Here is a 20,513-nt window from a genome sequence, read left to right on the forward strand (position 1 = left end):
ACGATCCATAGATCCAGCTTCTGACTATAATGGCTATAACGATCCATAGATCCAGCTTCTGACAATAATGGCTATAACGATCCATAGATGCAGCTTCTGACTATAATAGCTATAACGATCCATAGATCCAGCTTCTGACTATAATAGCTATAACGATCCATAGATCCAGCTTCTGACTATAATGGCTATAACGATCCATAGATCCAGCTTCTGACTATAATAGCTATAACGATCCATAGATCCAGCTTCTGACTGTAATAGCTATAACGATCCATAGATCCAGCTTCTGACTGTAATAGCTATAACGATCCATGGATCCAGCTTCTGACTATAATGGCTATAACGATCCATTGTTCCAGCTTCTGACTATAATAGCTATAACGATCCATAGATGCAGCTTCTGACTATAATAGCTATAACGATCCATAGATGCAGCTTCTGACTATAATAGCTATAACGATCCATAGATCCAGCTTCTGACTATAATGGCTATAACGATCCATTGTTCCAGCTTCTGACTATAATAGCTATAACGATCCATTGTTCCAGCTTCTGACTATAATAGCTAGAACGGTCCATAGATCCATATTCTGATTATAATGGCTATAACGATCCATAGATCCAGCTTCTGATTATAATGGCTATAACGATCGATAGATCCAGCTTCTGACTATAATGGCTATAACGATCCATAGATCCAGCTTCTGACTATAATAGCTATAACGATCCATAGATCCAGCTTCTGACTATAATAGCTAGAACGGTCCATAGATCCAGCTTCTGACTATAATAGCTATAATGGTCCATAGATGCAGCTTCTGATTATAATGGCTATAACGATCCATAGATCCAGCTTCTGATTATAATAGCTATAGCGATCCATAGATCCAGCTTCTGACTATAATAGCTATAACGATCCATAGATCCAGCTTCTGATTATAATAGCTATAACGATCCATAGATCCAGCTTCTGACTATAATAGCTATAACGATCCATAGATCCAGCTTCTGACTATAATGGCTATAACGATCCATAGATGCAGCTTCTGATTATAATGGCTATAACGATCCATAGATCCAGCTTCTGACTATAATGGCTAGAACGATCCATAGATCCAGCTTCTGACTATAATGGGTAGAACGATCCATAGATGCAGCTTCTGACTATAATGGCTATAATGATCCATAGATCCAGCTTCTGACTATAATGGGTAGAACGATCCATAGATCCAGCTTCTGACTATAATGGGTAGAACGATCCATAGATCCAGCTTTTGACTATAAGGCTGGGATCACACATGCGAGAAACACGTCCGTGTCTCGCATGTGAAATCCAAGCTCTGGCGCCAGCACTTCGGAGCGGAGCGTGCAGCCGCATAGCAACACATGGAGCCGCACGCTCCGCTCTGGAGTGCCGGCGCCAGAGCTTGGATTTCACATGCGAGACACGGACGTGTTTCTCGCATGTGTGATCCCAGCCTAATAGCTATAACGATCCATAGATCCAGCTTCTGACTATAATAGCTATAACGATCGATAGATCCAGCTTCTGATTATAATAGCTATAACGATCCGTAGATCCAGCTTCTGACTATAATAGCTATAACGATCCATAGATCCAGCTTCTGACTATAATGGGTAGAACGATCCATAGATCCAGCTTCTGACTATAATGGCTATAACGGTCCATAGATCCAGCTTCTGGCTATAATAGCTGTAATGATCCATAGATCCAGCTTCTGACTATAATGGGTAGAACGATCCATAGATGCAGCTTCTGACTATAATAGCTATAATGATCCATAGATCCAGCTTCTGACTATAATAGCTATAATGATCCATAGATCCAGCTTCTGACTATAATGGCTATAATGATCCATAGATCCAGCTTCTGACTATAATAGCTATAACGATCCATAGATCCAGCTTCTGACTATAATGGGTAGAACGATCCATAGATCCAGCTTCTGACTATAATGGCTATAACGATCCATAGATCCAGCTTCTGACTATAATGGCTATAACGATCCATAGATCCAGCTTCTGACTATAATGGCTATAATGATCCATAGATCCAGCTTCTGACTATAATGGGTAGAACGATCCATAGATGCAGCTTCTGACTATAATGGCTATAATGATCCATAGATCCAGCTTCTGACTATAATGGGTAGAACGATCCATAGATGCAGCTTCTGACTATAATAGCTGTAATGATCCATAGATCCAGCTTCTGACTATAATGGGTAGAACGATCCATAGATCCAGCTTCTGACTATAATGGGTAGAACGATCCATAGATGCAGCTTCTGATAATGGCTATAATGATCCATAGATCCAGCTTCTGACTATAATGGCTATAATGATCAATAGATCCAGCTTCTGACTATAATGGGTAGAACGATCCATAGATCCAGCTTCTGACTATAATAGCTATAACGGTCCATAGATCCAGCTTCTGACTATAATAGCTGTAATGATCCATAGATCCAGCTTCTGACTATAATGGCTATAACGGTCCATAGATCCAGCTTCTGACTATAATAGCTGTAATGATCCATAGATCCAGCTTCTGACTATAATGGGTAGAACGATCCATAGATGCAGCTTCTGACTATAATAGCTATAATGATCCATAGATCCAGCTTCTGACTATAATAGCTAGAACGATCCATAGATCCAGCTTCTCACTATAATGGCTATAACGATCCATAGATCCAGCTTCTGACTATAAGGCTGGGATCACACATGCGAGAAACACGTCCGTGTCTCGCATGTGAAATCCAAGCTCTGGCGCCAGCACTTCGGAGCGGAGCGTGCAGCCGCATAGCAACACATGGAGCCGCACGCTCCGCTCTGGAGTGCCGGCGCCAGAGCTTGGATTTCACATGCGAGACACGGACGTGTTTCTCGCATATGTGATCCCAGCCTAATAGCTATAACGATCCATAGATCCAGCTTCTGACTATAATAGCTATAACGATCGATAGATCCAGCTTCTGAATATAATAGCTATAACGATCCATAGATCCAGCTTCTGACTATAATAGCTATAACGATCGATAGATCCAGCTTCTGAATATAATAGCTATAACGATCCATAGATCCAGCTTCTGACTATAATAGCTATAACGATCCATAGATCCAGCTTCTGACTATAATGGGTAGAACGATCCATAGATCCAGCTTCTGACTATAATGGCTATAACGGTCTATAGATCCAGCTTCTGACTATAATAGCTGTAATGATCCATAGATCCAGCTTCTGACTATAATGGGTAGAACGATCCATAGATCCAGCTTCTGACTATAATGGCTATAACGGTCTATAGATCCAGCTTCTGACTATAATAGCTGTAATGATCCATAGATCCAGCTTCTGACTATAATGGGTAGAACGATCCATAGATCCAGCTTCTGACTATAATAGCTATAATGATCCATAGATCCAGCTTCTGACTATAATGGCTATAATGATCCATAGATCCAGCTTCTGACTATAATGGCTATAACGATCCATAGATCCAGCTTCTGACTATAATGGCTATAACGATCCATAGATCCAGCTTCTGACTATAATGGCTATAACGATCCATAGATCCAGCTTCTGACTATAGTGGCTAGAACGATCCATAGATCCAGCTTCTGACTATAATGGCTATAATGATCCATAGATCCAGCTTCTGACTATAATGGCTAGAACGATCCATAGATCCAGCTTCTGACTATAATGGCTATAACGATCCATAGATCCAGCTTCTGACTATAATGGCTAGAACGATCCATAGATCCAGCTTCTGACTATAATGGCTATAATGATCCATAGATCCAGCTTCTGACTATAATAGCTATAACGATCCATAGATCCAGCTTCTGACTATAATGGGTAGAACGATCCATAGATCCAGCTTCTGACTATAATGGCTATAACGATCCATAGATCCAGCTTCTGACTATAATGGCTATAATGATCCATAGATCCAGCTTCTGACTATAATGGCTATAACGATCCATAGATCCAGCTTCTGACTATAATGGCTATAACGATCCATAGATCCAGCTTCTGACTATAATGGCTATAACGATCCATAGATCCAGCTTCTGACTATAATGGCTATAACGATCCATAGATCCAGCTTCTGACTATAATGGCTATAACGATCCATAGATCCAGCTTCTGACTATAATGGCTATAACGATCCATAGATCCAGCTTCTGACTATAATGGCTATAACGATCCATAGATCCAGCTTCTGACTATAATGGGTAGAACGATCCATAGATGCAGCTTCTGACTATAATGGCTATAATGATCCATAGATCCAGCTTCTGACTATAATGGGTAGAACGATCCATAGATCCAGCTTTTGACTATTAGGCTGGGATCACACATGCGAGAAACACGTCCGTGTCTCGCATGTGAAATCCAAGCTCTGGCGCCAGCACTTCGGAGCGGAGCGTGCAGCCGCATAGCAACACATGGAGCCGCACGCTCCGCTCTGGAGTGCCGGCGCCAGAGCTTGGATTTCACATGCGAGACACGGACGTGTTTCTCGCATGTGTGATCCCAGCCTAATAGCTATAACGATCCATAGATCCAGCTTCTGACTATAATGGCTATAACGATCCATAGATCCAGCTTCTGACTATAATGGCTATAATGATCCATAGATCCAGCTTCTGACTATAATAGCTATAATGATCCATAGATGCAGCTTCTGACTATAATGGCTATAACGATCCATAGATCCAGCTTCTGACTATAATAGCTATAATGATCCATAGATCCAGCTTCTGACTATAATGGCTATAACGATCCATAGATCCAGCTTCTGACTATAATGGCTATAACGATCCATAGATCCAGCTTCTGACTATAATGGCTATAATGATCCATAGATCCAGCTTCTGACTATAATGGCTATAATGATCCATAGATCCAGCTTCTGACTATAATAGCTATAACGATCCATAGATCCAGCTTCTGACTATAATGGCTATAATGATCCATAGATCCAGCTTCTGACTATAATAGCTATAGCGATCCATAGATCCAGCTTCTGACTATAATGGCTAGAACGATCCATAGATCCAGCTTCTGACTATAATGGCTATAACGATCCATAGATCCAGCTTCTGACTATAATGGCTAGAACGATCCATAGATCCAGCTTCTGACTATAATGGCTAGAACGATCCATAGATCCAGCTTCTGACTATAATGGCTAGAACGATCCATAGATCCAGCTTCTGACTATAATGGCTATAACGATCCATAGATCCAGCTTCTGACTATAATGGCTATAATGATCCATAGATCCAGCTTCTGACTATAATGGGTAGAACGATCCATAGATCCAGCTTCTGAGTATAATGGCTATAATGATCCATAGATCCAGCTTCTGAGTATAATGGCTATACCGATCCATAGATCCAGCTTCTGAGTATAATGGCTATAATGATCCATAGATCCAGCTTCTGACTATAATGGGTAGAACGATCCATAGATCCAGCTTCTGAGTATAATGGCTATAATGATCCATAGATCCAGCTTCTGAGTATAATGGCTATACCGATCCATAGATCCAGCTTCTGAGTATAATGGCTATAATGATCCATAGATCCAGCTTCTGACTATAATGGGTAGAACGATCCATAGATCCAGCTTCTGATTATAATAGCTATAACGATCCATAGATCCAGCTTCTGACTATAATAGCTAGAACGATCCATAGATCCAGCTTCTGACTATAATAGCTAGAACGATCCATAGATCCAGCTTCTGACTATAATGGCTATAATGATCCATAGATCCAGCTTCTGACTATAATAGCTATACCGATCCATAGATCCAGCTTCTGACTATAATGGCTATAACGATCCATAGATCCAGCTTCTGACTATAATGGCTAGAACGATCCATAGATCCAGCTTCTGACTATAATGGCTATAATGATCCATAGATCCAGCTTCTGACTATAATAGCTATAACGATCCATGGATGCAGCTTCTGACTATAATGGCTATAATGATTCATAGATCCAGCTTCTGACTATAATGGCTATAATGATCCATAGATCCAGCTTCTGTCTATAATGGGTAGAACGATCCATAGATCCAGCTTCTGACTATAATGGCTATAACGATCCATAGATCCAGCTTCTGACTATAATGGCTATAACGATCCATAGATCCAGCTTCTGACTATAATGGCTATAACGATCCATAGATCCAGCTTCTGACTATAATGGCTATAATGATCCATAGATCCAGCTTCTGACTATAATGGGTAGAACGATCCATAGATCCAGCTTCTGACTACAATGGCTATAATGATCCATAGATCCAGCTTCTGACTATAATGGGTAGAACGATCCATAGATCCAGCTTCTGACTATAATGGCTATAATGATCCATAGATCCAGCTTCTGACTATAATGGCTATAACGATCCATAGATCCAGCTTCTGACTATAATGGCTATAATGATCCATAGATCCAGCTTCTGACTATAATGGGTAGAACGATCCATAGATCCAGCTTCTGACTATAATGGCTATAATGATCCATAGATCCAGCTTCTGACTATAATGGGTAGAACGATCCATAGATCCAGCTTCTGACTATAATGGCTATAATGATCCATAGATCCAGCTTCTGACTATAATGGGTAGAACGATCCATAGATGCAGCTTCTGATAATGGCTATAATGATCCATAGATCCAGCTTCTGACTATAATGGCTATAACGATCCATAGATCCAGCTTCTGACTATAATGGCTATAATGATCCATAGATCCAGCTTCTGACTATAATGGCTATAATGATCCATAGATCCAGCTTCTGACTATAATGGGTAGAACGATCCATAGATCCAGCTTCTGACTATAATGGCTATAATGATCCATAGATCCAGCTTCTGACTATAATGGGTAGAACGATCCATAGATCCAGCTTCTGACTATAATGGCTATAATGATCCATAGATCCAGCTTCTGACTATAATGGGTAGAACGATCCATAGATCCAGCTTCTGACTATAATGGCTATAATGATCCATAGATCCAGCTTCTGACTATAATGGGTAGAACGATCCATAGATCCAGCTTCTGACTATAATAGCTAGAACGATCCATAGATCCAGCTTCTGACTATAATGGCTAGAACGATCCATAGATCCAGCTTCTGACTATAATAGCTAGAACGATCCATAGATCCAGCTTCTGACTATAATAGCTAGAACGATCCATAGATCCAGCTTCTGACTATAATGGCTAGAACGATCCATAGATCCAGCTTCTGACTATAATGGCTATAATGATCCATAGATCCAGCTTCTGACTATAATGGGTAGAACGATCCATAGATCCAGCTTCTGACTATAATGGCTATAATGATCCATAGATCCAGCTTCTGACTATAATGGGTAGAACGATCCATAGATCCAGCTTCTGACTATAATAGCTAGAACGATCCATAGATCCAGCTTCTGACTATAATGGCTAGAACGATCCATAGATCCAGCTTCTGACTATAATAGCTAGAACGATCCATAGATCCAGCTTCTGACTATAATAGCTAGAACGATCCATAGATCCAGCTTCTGACTATAATGGCTAGAACGATCCATAGATCCAGCTTCCGACTTGTTAGTGTAAGTATGAGAAATGAAAATGTTTGTATAATATAAGCGCAGTGGAAACGGAAGGCTTCCATTCATTTGGTGCAGATTTGTGTGCGCTTATTGCCGGCTGGCGGATTGTGAAATGCTTCCTAATCGGATTACTGTTACTTTGTATTCCACAGGTGGAGCACTTACATAAATTTATCGTTTTCCGCTTTTCCATGGGTTTTGTAGACAACATTATTGCCAAATGTAAGTCCTAATCTGCTCTTGGTTATGTGTTGTACTGAACGGGTAACTCCCAGAAGTTTCGCTGCCGCCTTTAATGAATGCTCGCATGTCGGTGGATTGAGATTTATATAATCTTCCACTTGTGTAAATGTTTTAAAGGGGTTTTCATATCATTCATTTGTAACCCCATCTGCTTTCTGTAGATAGAAATATTAAATTGTCTGTACAGTCCTTTCCCTGCTCCATCACTGGCTCTTCTCCTGCTGGCTTCAGCGGTGATCTCTGGATTACAGCGCATTTGACCGCTGCAGTCTGTCACTGAGCTCAACAGCTTATGCTATGATTGGCTGCAGGGGCCACTTTCACGGCAGTCAGCAGCCTGTAAACAAGTATTGTGCGCAGCGGCGGAGAGGCAGCTCCGGAGCAGGTGGAAGGCAAGTAACACTGATTTTATTGTAACTACAGCAAGCTGATGGGGCTATAAAGGGAAATGACTGCTTGGTCCAGGCTCGGGCACTCTGTGCACCCTTGTTGTGGCCACCTACTTGTTTTCTATCTATCTCTGCCCTCCTTTGGTTCCTGGAAAGTCTGTGCTGTCAATCAAGGTAGAGATGGCATAAAGAAATGGGAAAACAAGTAGGTGGGAACTATTTGGCTGTGCCAATGTTGCATTGTGGTGCATCGGGCGCCTGTGCGTGCTTAGAGCAGTCACTTTGGGGTGACAGACTCCCTTTAATAGTCAATGTACACTCCTTGTGCTCACATTATAGCCAGGATCTGTGGCCTTCTAGAACTTCCTACATGCCCTGACAACTGTCTGACTCCCTGTGCCATGTCAGGAAATGCTGGGAGTAGTAGTCTCGCAACAGCTGGAGTGCAGCAGATTTCTCCGCAGCACAGTAACTGCTTTTTCTTTTAGCACTAAAATTAATGAAAATAAGTGTCCCAACCGCCTCCCATTTACTGATTTCCATCTATGCACTAACGATTATTGTACATATTTACGTATTGCAGATCTTGCGACAGTTGTCGGTTATCTGGTTGTCAGCCGTCCTTTCCTTGCAATAAATCATCCGCGACATCTGACTAGCAGCCACGCCGAGCTCCTGGAGGTGAGATGAATGTCTTAGTATACAGAGACTTTTCCATCTGTGTGATTATTCCTCTGATCGATCACTCGTCTTTCTCTGAAGGATTACTACCAGAGCGGGAGGATGTTACTGAGGATGTCTCAAGCACTTGGAAGGATTGTCCTAGCAGGGCGTGAAATGACCCGGCTGGCAGGGTAAGAAGGTGTACTGCTATGGTAAAAGCTGCAGCTCACAGAACTCCTGGAACACTACTCTTGTAGGTGACACCAATGGTCTTTAAGCAGTCTTAACCCCAATAAAAATGCTGGGCGCCCCTAATAGAGTGGGGACCCTGGGCAGTTGACCAATTTGAACCTCCTCCAACCAAACGCCGGTCCTGACTGTAATTAGGATTTATTTGTGGAGTAGCTTACTCCAAAAATCCTATAAAATCATGCTTGGGCTTAAGCCGAGATGAAGGAGGTGGTATGAGGTAGTTTGGTTTCCGGTGTTCATTGTTTGGTATAACGACCTGATAACCCGACTCTCCAGGTCAGTATGATTGCGATTCAAAACTTGTATTCATTTTCTTTCTAATTATAAGATGCACTTTTCCCCCCAAATATGGAAAGAAAATTGGGGTGTGTCTTATAATCCGAAGGTAGCTTACCATGGGAGGCGGTGGAGCGGGGTCACAGAAAGCGGGGTCACTGGGTCAAAATGCTGGCGGAACAGGAGTGGGGCAATGCTGCAGGCCCTGGGCCAGGAGCAGGGGGTGTCCCGGCGTTGTGAGGCTGCAGGCCGTGAACTCTTTTTGTTTGTGTTTTTACGTACTTTCTATGGTGCTTCCCACGCTGTCATCTGTGTGACAGTGTGGGAAACACCGCGCCGTTGTTCTTATTGGCGGCAACGCTACCGCCGGTAGGACCGTCGGGCAGAGCGCTACAGGGTTATGCTGTCAGATGTCAGCCTGTACCCGCAGGTCAGCATGCGTGGGCTGATGAGACTACTGCTCCCATCGGGCTACGTCTGCTGTCACTGATGACAACGATAGCAGGAGCCTCTGATGGGAGATGTAATCTTATCAGCCGGCGCCTGTGCTCAGTTTTTTTAAAAAAAAAAAGAAAAAGTCAAATAATCACATACATATTCAAATAAGAATAATAAAAACATTTTCACTGGACACTGAGGCTTTTTTAGACCTTGACTTCCTGTTGTTTCAGGAAACAACATGTGTACATTAACTGCAGTGAACAAACCATGACCGTATCTTTTGTATTGAAGCATCTAAAAATAGTGTGCAAATGTCATTGTGAAGGGATCGGGGTCAGCTGTGACATTTCGTATTGTGATTGGTGGATTTGGTGTTATCAGCTGTGTATAGAGGTGTTAATAATAATAATGGGTCAGTGTAATCCTGCCTCTGATAAGGAGTCTGCTGAAAAAAAAAAAAAAAAAAAGAACCCTTTCTGAAAGGACAAGAAAAGTCTGAGTCTAAAAATCCCCAGTGACCACTGTGAAAATTGCAAGATTACTTTTTCTCCATCGTCTCATTGGGGGACACAGGACTGTGGGTGTATGCTACTGCCGCCAGGAGGCTGACACTAAGTACGTAAAAAAAAAAAGTTAGCTCCTCCTCCATAGTATACACCTTGCCACTGGCCCTGACAGCTCCAGTTTATGCTTAGTGTCCGTAGGAGGCACATCTCTGGGTTTTCCCAGATGCTTTTTTTCTCTTTCTCTGTAGATAAGACAGGGGCGACGGACCCTTTTGAAGGGGTCCGATCTCCCCAAACCAACAACGGGCGAGCACGTGGAGTGTCGCCTCCACGTATCCTCTCCCGCGACGTGGGATTTTTTTGCCGGACTAAGAACCTGACCACCCTGAGGTAACGGAACCCTAGGTTGTACAGGCATTCATACTTTGTCCGTGCAGCCTCCACTTCATCACCAATGCACGACTACGGTGCTTAAAGGAGGCAGACGGTCCCTCTCCTCGCCTTCTGAAGGGTGTAAGGAGTTAGGGTGCCTGCACCGTCTTTTTTATATATGTATATATATTTATATGTGGATTTTTTTTGGTCTAACCTCATCCGCTGTCAGAGGGCTGCACAGGGGGCTCCTGCTTCATCGCGCGTTCTGCTGGTACTGCACAGGTGGCGACTATTATCCGGCGCTGTGCTGGTTTCCAGCGTTATTCCCCACAAGCAAACTTCAGCAGGGGCATGGGTGGAAGTCCCGCCCCTTTTTTCGTCGGTTTCCTGTTCTTTAGGCAGCCTGAGGCATTATGGATCTTGTAGTCTGAGCATCAGCGGAAGTCCCGCCCCTTTTTCGGCGGCTTCCGGTTTTCTGTACGGCCTGTGGCATTATGGGTCTTGTAGTCTGGGGGAAGTTTACTTCCGGTTTCGTGCACCCAGCTTTCCCGGGAGAGCAGGGGAAGGCGTGAAATCTAGTTCCCTGCTTCGGCCTAAACCGGGTCCATGCGCGGTAACTCCTCCCACTTTTTCAGGCATCCGCCCTGTAATTTAGTATATATGTGTGATTTGCACAGGATACATGGTTCAGTGTTTGAGAGCATACGGGGACACAGGACTGGGGTGAGTGCTACTTCCCTCAGCCTGACAACAGTGTTTGTTCTAGACCTAGTAGCTCATAAGGAGATACGGAGCATAGCGGCTTTAGTCATCATGTCTAGAAACCCTAAGACTCACTCAGTTCTGTATTCCTCATGCATTACCTGTCGGTCTGCTTTTCCGCATGCGCAAAGTAACCATCTCTGTGAGGCTTGTGATTCCGAGCGCGTGCAGGAGCCCCCGTCTGCTACCCTGCCTGTTACCCCGCCGGCTATCCTGCCGGGTGTGCCTGTACCTGGGTCGGCAGTGTCTCCCCCTGAGTGGGTCATATCATTAATGCAGTCTATGGCGTCTCTAACAAAGGCGGTTGAGTCCCTTCAAGCCCCTGTCAGGGACATTCATCCGCCTGTTTTGGAAAGATCCTCCGATTTTCAGGATCCTCCGGCCTGCAGGGGCCGTACTCCCTCTAGGCAGACACAGGGGAAACGATCCCACACAGCGTCTCCCGGTCCGTCAGGTGCATCAGCATCTTTGAATCCCGTCTCTCGATCTCCCTCTCTTGCGGAATTGAGTGAACGCGGTTCGGACTATGACTCAGAGGGGTCTTTTGATTTAGAAGCTCCTGGTTATCAGGAATCTGTTGACAGTCTCATTGAGGCCGTTAACCAGACTTTGGGAGTAGAGGATGTGGCCACCTTACCTTCTGGTTATAAGGTGTCCTTTAAGAAATTCAAGCAACCTCATAGGGTGTTTTCTACTCATCCTGAGTTTGAGGAACTAGTCCAACGTCACATGGAGCGACCAGATAAGCGTTTCTTAGGCCATAAGGCCCTAGGTGCAAGGTATCCTTTCGCTCCAGAGCTTTGTAAAAAGTGGGCAGAATCCCCTTCAGTGGATCCTCCCGTGTCCCGTTTGGCCTCTAGTACGTTGCTGTCTCTTCCTAATGGGTCGTCTATTAAGGATCCGACTGATTGGCTCCTAGAGAGTCTAGCTCGGTCTCTGTTTGAGGCTTCAGGGTCAGCCCTCGCGCCGTCTTTTGCGGCCACATGGGTTGCCAAAGCTATGATAGCTTGGTCAGAGTCTGTAACTAAGGCTCTTCAGGATAAGGGGTTTCCTGTAGAGGTGATAGAGATGTCAAATCAGATATCTTTAGCAGGAAATTATCTGATTAATGCATCCTTGGATGTGGCAAATTGTTCAGCATTGGCTGCGACAAATGCTATTGCTATCAGAAGGGCCCTATGGCTAAGAAATTGGCGGGCGGACTCTACTTCAAAAAAGTCCCTTACATCCCTCCCTTATCAAGGTGTCCGTCTTTTTGGCGAAAAACTGGATCAGCTTATATCTGATACCACGGGAGGTAAAAGTAATTTCCTTCCTCAACAAAAGGTTAAGCAACCTTTTCGTCGCCAATTTCAAGCAAGATTTAAATCCTTTCGTAACTCCCGGTGGTCTGCGGCACCAAGCGCAGGTCCCCCAAGTCGGCCTGTCCAAGACAGGGAGCACCAGGTCTCCTATGGGGCCAATCCATTGGCAAGAATGCGGTATCAACCATCAAGATCTAGGGGATCTAGATATCCTCGATCTTCGGCTAAATGACTGGAGGCAGCCTCTCGTCGCTTTCAACAGGGTAGGCGGTCGCCTACTACTGTTCCATCAGTCCTGGCTGTCAGTTGTTCAAGACAGATGGGTAAGAGACCTGGTGGTTTCAGGGTACAAAATAGAGTTTTCCTATCTCCCTCCAGGCCGGTTTTTTCCATCCAGTCTTCCCAGTTCAAAAACCCGTCTAAGAGCTTTATTCAGAGCAGTCGAGTCTCTTCAGTCCAACGGGGTCATTGTCCCTGTTCCAAAGGAAGAAAGGTTCAAAGGGTTTTATTCAAATCTGTTTACGGTTCCCAAAAAGAATGGGACCGTGAGACCCATTCTGGACCTAAAGTGTCTAAACAAATTCATCAGCACTCGTCGCTTCCGTATGGAATCTCTCCGCTCGGTCATTGCGGCTATGGAAAGGGGAGAATTCCTGGCTTCCATAGATATTCAAGACGCCTATCTGCACGTTCCTATATTTCCTCCTCATCAAAAATTTCTACGGTTTTCCATAGGCGAGCGACACTTCCAATTCACTGCATTACCTTTCGGGCTTGCCACTGCTCCCAGGGTGTTCACGAAGGTGATGGCAACAGTGGTGTCAATCCTGCACTCTCGAGGCATAGTCATTCTGCCTTACTTAGACGATCTCTTGGTCAAAGGACCAACTTTTCAGGCATGCAGGGACAACGTCAACATCTCTTTGGACACCCTAGCTAGTCTAGGGTGGCTGGTCAATTTAAAGAAGTCATCTCTAGTACCATCTCGGAAGATCTCTTTTTTAGGGATGATCTTCGACACCTCTCGGGGGCTAACTATTTTACCCCAGGACAAGGTGCTTTGTCTTCGGCAGGAGGTAAAAATTCTTCGGCAGCCGAGTTTCCATTCAATCCGGTTCTGCATGAAGGTCTTGGGCAGGATGGTAGCAGCTATAGAAGCGGTTCCATTCGCCCAATTCCATCTTCGTCCACTCCAACAGGCACTTCTGTCAGCCTGGGACAGGAGTCCTTTGTCTCTCAACCTCAGGTGTCGTCTGTCTCCTGGGGTCAGGCAATCCCTGATATGGTGGATGAGGAGTTCATCCCTACTTCAGGGGAAAGCCTTTCCTCCAGTTCATTGGCTGGTAGTCACTACGGACATCAGCCTTCTCGGTTGGGGAGCAGTGTTTCTCCAGCACACGGCTCAGGGTCGTTGGTCCCCAAGGGAATCAACCCTTCCAATCAATCTGTTGGAGATAAGGACAATTTGGCTGGCCTTGCAGCACTTTCACCATCTTCTGGCGGGTCGCCCGGTGCGGATCCAATCGGACAATGCCACGGCCGTGGCCTACGTAAATAATCAGGGGGGCACTCGCAGCAGATCAGCCATGCGCGAGGTAGGACAAGTCCTCCGCTGGGCCGAGAACAATCACTCTGTGATCTCGGCAGTTTACATCCCGGGCAAGGAGAACTGGGCAGCGGACTTTCTGAGCCGACAGGGTCTTGCGCCCGGGGAATGGTCTCTTCACCCCGATGTTTTTCGGCAGATATGTCTACGCTGGGGAATCCCGGACGTGGATCTAATGGCCACCGGGTCGAATACCAAAGTACCCAGGTTCGTTGCACGGTTTCGAGATCCAGGAGCAATTGCCGTAGACGCACTAGTCCTATCTTGGAACCAATTTCGTCTTCCATATCTGTTTCCCCCTCTGGCGCTGCTTCCAAAGGTCGTCAGGAACATCAAGTTAGAGGGAGTTCCGGCAATTCTAGTCGCCCCAGATTGGCCTCGGAGGTCATGGTACGCAGATCTAGTTCAGCTGATCGTCGGGGTTCCTTGGCAGCTACCAATGCAGCCAGATCTTTTGTCGCAGGGGCCGATATTCCACCAGAACTTAGAGGCCCTGCGTTTGACGGCTTGGCCGTTGAATCTTGGATTCTGACCCAGGCCGGTTTTTCTCAGAAAGTAGCCTCAACTATGGTTAATGCTCGAAAGACAGCTTCAGCACGCATTTACCACCACACCTGGAAAGTCTTTCTCTCATGGTGCAGGAAGAAGGGTCTTCCTCCTCTTCGGTTTTCCATTCCTAATGTCCTAGCTTTTCTCCAATCTGGTCTAGACTCAGGTCTCGCTCCAAGTACCCTTAGGAGGCAAATATCCGCCTTATCGGTTCTTTTCCAGTGCAGGATCGCTACCAATCTGCAAGTAAAAACTTTTTTGCAGGGAGTCTCTCATATAGTCCCTCCGTACAAAGCTCCGATAGAAGCTTGGGACCTTAATTTGGTCTTGAGTGCTCTTCAGGAACCTCCATTTGAACCCCTCCAAGATGTTCCTTTAAGGTACCTTTCTTGGAAGGTTTTGTTTCTGGTAGCTACAACATCCATTAGGCGGGTATCGGAATTAGCGGCCTTGTCCTGTCAGGCGCCGTTTCTACAATTTCATCAGGATAAGGTGGTGCTGAGACCAGCACCTTCCTTTCTGCCAAAAGTAGTCTCCTCATTCCACATTAATGAGGACATTGTCTTGCCTTCTTTTTGTCCTGCGCCTACACACCGGGTGGAAAAAGCTCTCCATACTCTAGATTTGGTGAGAGCTCTGAGAAGATACGTTTCCCGGACCGCTTCTTTTCGAAAGGCGGATGTTCTGTTCGTTCTTCCTGCGGGTCATAAAAAGGGACTCGCAGCCTCTAGATCGACCTTAGCCAGATGGATAAGAACCACTATTCAGGAGGCCTACCGTATCAAGGGTGCAGCCATCCCGGCTGGTATCAGGGCACACTCTACTCGGGCGGTAGGGGCTTCCCTGGGCGCTTCGGCACCAAGCTTCAGCAGAGCAGGTTTGCAAAGCGGCCACTTGGTCCAGCCTGCACACTTTCTCTAAACATTATAATATCCACACTCAGGCCTCTGCTGATGCAAGTCTGGGAAGGAAAATTCTTCAGGCTGCGGTATCACACCTATAGGCATTAAGTGCCTAGGGGTTTTTTTTCCAGTGAGTCTTCTTCCCACCCTGGGACTGCTTTGGGACATCCCACAGTCCTGTGTCCCCCAATGAGACGATGGAGAAACAGGGATTTTTGTGTTACTCACCGTAAAATCCTTTCTCCGAGTCGTTCATTGGGGGACACCGCTCCCTCCCTATTCTTGTTGTTTGGTCTATGGAGTTGTTCAGACTGTAGTATTATTCTAGTCATGTTGACTTTGTTCTAATGCTGTTTTGTTTTCTCTATCTCCTACTGCTTGTGCACCAAACTGGAGCTGTCAGGGCCAGTGTCAAGGTGTATACTATGGAGGAGGAGCTAAATTTTTTTTTTTACCTACTTAGTGTCAGCCTCCTGGCGGCAATAGCATACACCCACAGTCCTGTGTCCCCCAATGAACGACTCGGAGAAAAGGATTTTACGGTGAGTAACACAAAAATCCCTGTTTTTTTTGTAATCTAGATTGAGATGTGAAAGAAAAAAAAAACCTTGTGAAAAATGTTTGTGAGCTGATCTTTCTCCTTAAATATGACTGTGCATGCAGCTGCTATGGCTGTGTGGGCACTGTATACAGACTATAGCTGGAAGGTGTGTGTGCATAGGAGTGATAAGTTTTATTAGATGCAGGGTTAATCACAGATCACTGCATAATCAGCTCTTGTCCTGTGAATAATTCATTATTACTCTTAGATTGGGCAAAACACAAGTGTATAATCATTAAAAATTGGCTCCTGTGTATATTTTGCTGTTACGTACATGTTATGGCGCCCCCTGCTGTTCTTCTATAGGTAATGTCACATACTCTGCAGCTCAGGTCCACCGTGCGGCTCAGCTTGTACATGGGGCGTCCAGAGTTCGGTTCAGATACCAGATCCTGAACCAGAACCCGAACTTTTAAGTTTGGGTTCCCTCGTCTCTAGTTATAATGTCATCCGTGACGGAACTGAGTGTCTGGCCTGCACGGGATAATTCCTCTGTTAGTCACGCTAAAGCTGTGTGATCATCTTAATTGTCTGTTGCCAAATGGTATCTCCGAGAGATTTATGTGTACACGGAGAAAGACTACTAGTGATTGACCACACAGTCAGGAGCAGAAAATCTGCTTTATTGAACAAACGGTACATCCTTATATAGGTTGTCACTTCTCATATTGATCCTTGGTAAAACCTTCTGATTTCCCCTCCCCCAGGAGGACTTTAATCAGCATTCATTCGCTTTTATGATTCTGATTTCTCCTAATCATTACTTCATTCTTTATTAATAAAAAGTGGACACGCTATCGTATCAAAGTCCACATAAGTGTTCTAAAACTTGCTGACGGGTATGACTTCTAGCACGTAGACACATAACCAGTCTCTTTGGTTCATAGTGTTCTTATAAGCGTCCATTTTGTATATATTCATTCATTTTCGATATCATTAAATGAATCGCCTCTATAGTATGCAGCGCGCGGGCTCAATAGTAAGTCTCTGGGTCGGTGCACGTCATCTCACAGGGCAGTGAAGGGTCCCATAGACTTACAGCAATGTGCGGACTCAATAGTATGTGGGTGCGCCATACGAGAGCTGTGCAGTCAGTACCCAGACCAAATATAATGTATTACCAAAAAATGTCTGACAGTCACACTTAAAGCTGTGATTGCACTGGACGCTCACTTTCTGATAATGTTGCTGTGTAAACAGGCTGCTGATCACTCGATCAATGAGCAAAACGCTCGTCTATCATGTGGAATGTGCTATTGTGCTGCACAAAAGATCATCGCTCTCGGCAGCACACAATCCTGTGTAAACAGGCCTTGTGCTGTAGAGAACATGGCAGCCTACACGCACTGAGCGATTATTGCAGATTGTTTGGTGCAATTAGGCTATAGAACGACCGCCAATCAGATAATATTTCCCGATTGGAAGTAGCTTAGTGCCGCCGGCCGGTTCTTGTAAGCGGACATGTTGTCTGGCAGATTATTGACTGATGTGTAATAAGTTTGCAACAGAAATGAGTTGAGTTAATTTCCACAAATTTTCCTTAGAACATTGCGGGGTCCGTGGACCTCCAATGAGTCTGAATAGGGATAACGCAGCTCTGCGGATTTAGGAACCAACTTGCTCCATGACTGATTTGTAATCCTGTTGTGTCGCCCGTCATAGATTCACCGCCCGGATTACAGAACTCATGCAAGTGCTGAAGGACCTCAATCAGGGGAAATACGAGCGAACCATGGTTTCTCAACAGGAGAAAGGTGACTATATGAATGTGGTACTGGCAGCACTATCTCACATGTACACACGCGTGTATTACTACCAAATCTCCTCTGACATTGCAGAGACAGAAAATCTTCCCAGCGTTCCCCTGATACCTGGAAGTGGAACCGTTATCAACACTGACAACATCATAAAGTAAGTTTGGGAATTCTCCTCTTATGAATCTGGCTTCGTAGTTACGGTTTTATTAGTGGTGTGGCGTGTTCATAGACCACATCGTAAGCCAAGGGTGGGAAAAGCCAAAATGTCATAATCCGCACAGGAAAAGGCAGAGTGTTATTTTACTGGAAAAATCAAACTTTTTATTTTTTTTATTTTAGTGGTTTTGTAAAACGGAGCCGTCACCGCCCACCGCCATTGCAGAATAATTCTTGTTAACGTTACATCACCGCTATAGACTGTGTAGTGTCAGGCATTTTAATCATTTACATCCTTTCTTGGCACAGCTGGATTCATTTGGGAATTGCTGGAAGCAGAACGACATATTCCCATCAGCAGTATTAGTTAACTGGGTTCTCCAGTGAAATCACGTTTGTACCTGTCCACAGGAGATGTGATAATCGGTGGGGTCCGATCGCAGAACAGACCGGGCACTTTTAACCCTGTTACAATGAAGTCACAGTGCACATACTTGACCTCCGCTCCATTCGTTCACTATGGGACTGCTATGTGCTGTGATTGCCTTTTTTCGGCAGCCCCATACAGAATGAATGGAGCGGTGGTGAAATGTCTGATCTACTGCTCCATTTTGTAATAGATCTGCCAATTGGTGCAGGTCCCAATTGTGGGGCCCCCCACTGATCAGCTACGTATCACCTGTCGTGAGGATAGAGAACTAGGGATGAGTGGAGCGTAGATATTCGGGTTCGTGAGGTTTGACCGAACATTAGTCCAAAGTTCGGTTTGGGTTCTTCAACTGTACCCGAACTTGAACCCAAACCCCATTGGAGTCAATGTGGACCTGAACTTTTGGCTGTCCTATCTATCTTTCTCCCTATCTATCTGTCCTGTATCCTGCAGTTATCTATTTGCACTTCTTTTTTTTTTTTTTTGCGTTTTTTTAGGTTTGAACACGTCCCCCTTGCAACACCAAATGGAGATCTACTCATCCGAGACCTTACTTTTGAGGTAAATAAGGTTGAGTTTTTCTTCCCACTATATTGTTACTTGTACAGTGTAGCCATCTTATTAAAAATATTTTCTGTTGTATACGGAAATGATTTTAGGTTAAAAAAAATGCATTTTTTAATAAAAGAATGAAATGTTGATAGTTTGATTGTATCGCTGAGGGTTTGTTGCTTTTCTTCCTGAGGCATTGACGCTCGCCGTGGTCATTTAAAGCTGTTGGCCTCTACTAGGACAACCTCTTCTTGATCAAAATGTTTGGCCCTATAGAATAATAAAGATAATACTAAACCTCATGTGTTGGCGCCATTGCTGCGGTGTCGGAACGCGCTCTCCCCGGGGCTCCCGTGCGGTTGTTGTGACACGTGACCCCGGACCCAATCAGCGCTGCTGTCACTTTCCCCGCCTTGGGACAAATCGAACATGAAGAGGAAGTCCGGGCTGCAGCTGATCACGGACTTCTTCTTCATGATCAGTTCGACAGGAGGTGGGGACAGTGACGCCAGCACTGATTGGTCGGCAGCATCATATGTCACAGCAACCACATGGGAGCCCCGGAAGAGCGAGTTCTGACACTGCAGGAATGGCGCCGGCACGGGAGAGGAGTATTACCGGTTTTCTATAATAGAGCAGATGGCATAAGGCGCGCCGCACACCAAGTACTGCAAATGGTTTTTAATGGTTTGATCCTTCTGGACATTAAAACTGTCTGTTTCTAACATGTTACCCTTTCATGTCCATGCGATTTTCATTTCTGCACTTTCAATATTTCCTCCCTTTAGTCCAAGGGCCTTAACTTTTTTTATTGGTGTCCAAAACGCAGACCTTCATGATGATCATGTCACTGATTCTCTCCTAGATTTATAATTGCATTTAAAGGGAACCTGTCACCAGCAAAAAACGCTATTACTAACCTGCCCGGCACCTGCACTTAGCCGAACGCTGCCGGGAGAAAATTATCATTATTCTCCCCTGGTTTCAGTTACAGGGACGGCGCCAGTTCAGTCACCACTCTGAATACAAAGTGGCAGCTGTAACCGAGTCACCGGCCCTGACTGACACTCCCTCTGCATTGGGGCCGGCTGTCAG

At 44.9% G+C, this 20,513-nt stretch overlaps 1 protein-coding gene across 1 annotated transcript in view; it reads left to right on the forward strand.

The window, feature by feature from the left end:
• Positions 1 to 20,513, forward strand: part of ABCD3 (ATP binding cassette subfamily D member 3) — a 58,673-nt gene that overhangs the window by 29,776 nt on the left and 8,384 nt on the right. The window contains exons 11-16 of the mRNA XM_069737675.1: positions 7,807 to 7,876; positions 8,870 to 8,967; positions 9,049 to 9,140; positions 18,186 to 18,277; positions 18,362 to 18,434; positions 19,364 to 19,427. Of these exons, the coding sequence (XP_069593776.1) occupies positions 7,807 to 7,876; positions 8,870 to 8,967; positions 9,049 to 9,140; positions 18,186 to 18,277; positions 18,362 to 18,434; positions 19,364 to 19,427 (489 nt within the window). The remainder of the gene's footprint in view (positions 1 to 7,806; positions 7,877 to 8,869; positions 8,968 to 9,048; positions 9,141 to 18,185; positions 18,278 to 18,361; positions 18,435 to 19,363; positions 19,428 to 20,513) is intronic.

This window comes from Ranitomeya imitator, chromosome 8, assembly GCF_032444005.1.
Source record: "Ranitomeya imitator isolate aRanImi1 chromosome 8, aRanImi1.pri, whole genome shotgun sequence".
Taxonomy (NCBI): Eukaryota; Metazoa; Chordata; class Amphibia; order Anura; family Dendrobatidae; genus Ranitomeya; species Ranitomeya imitator.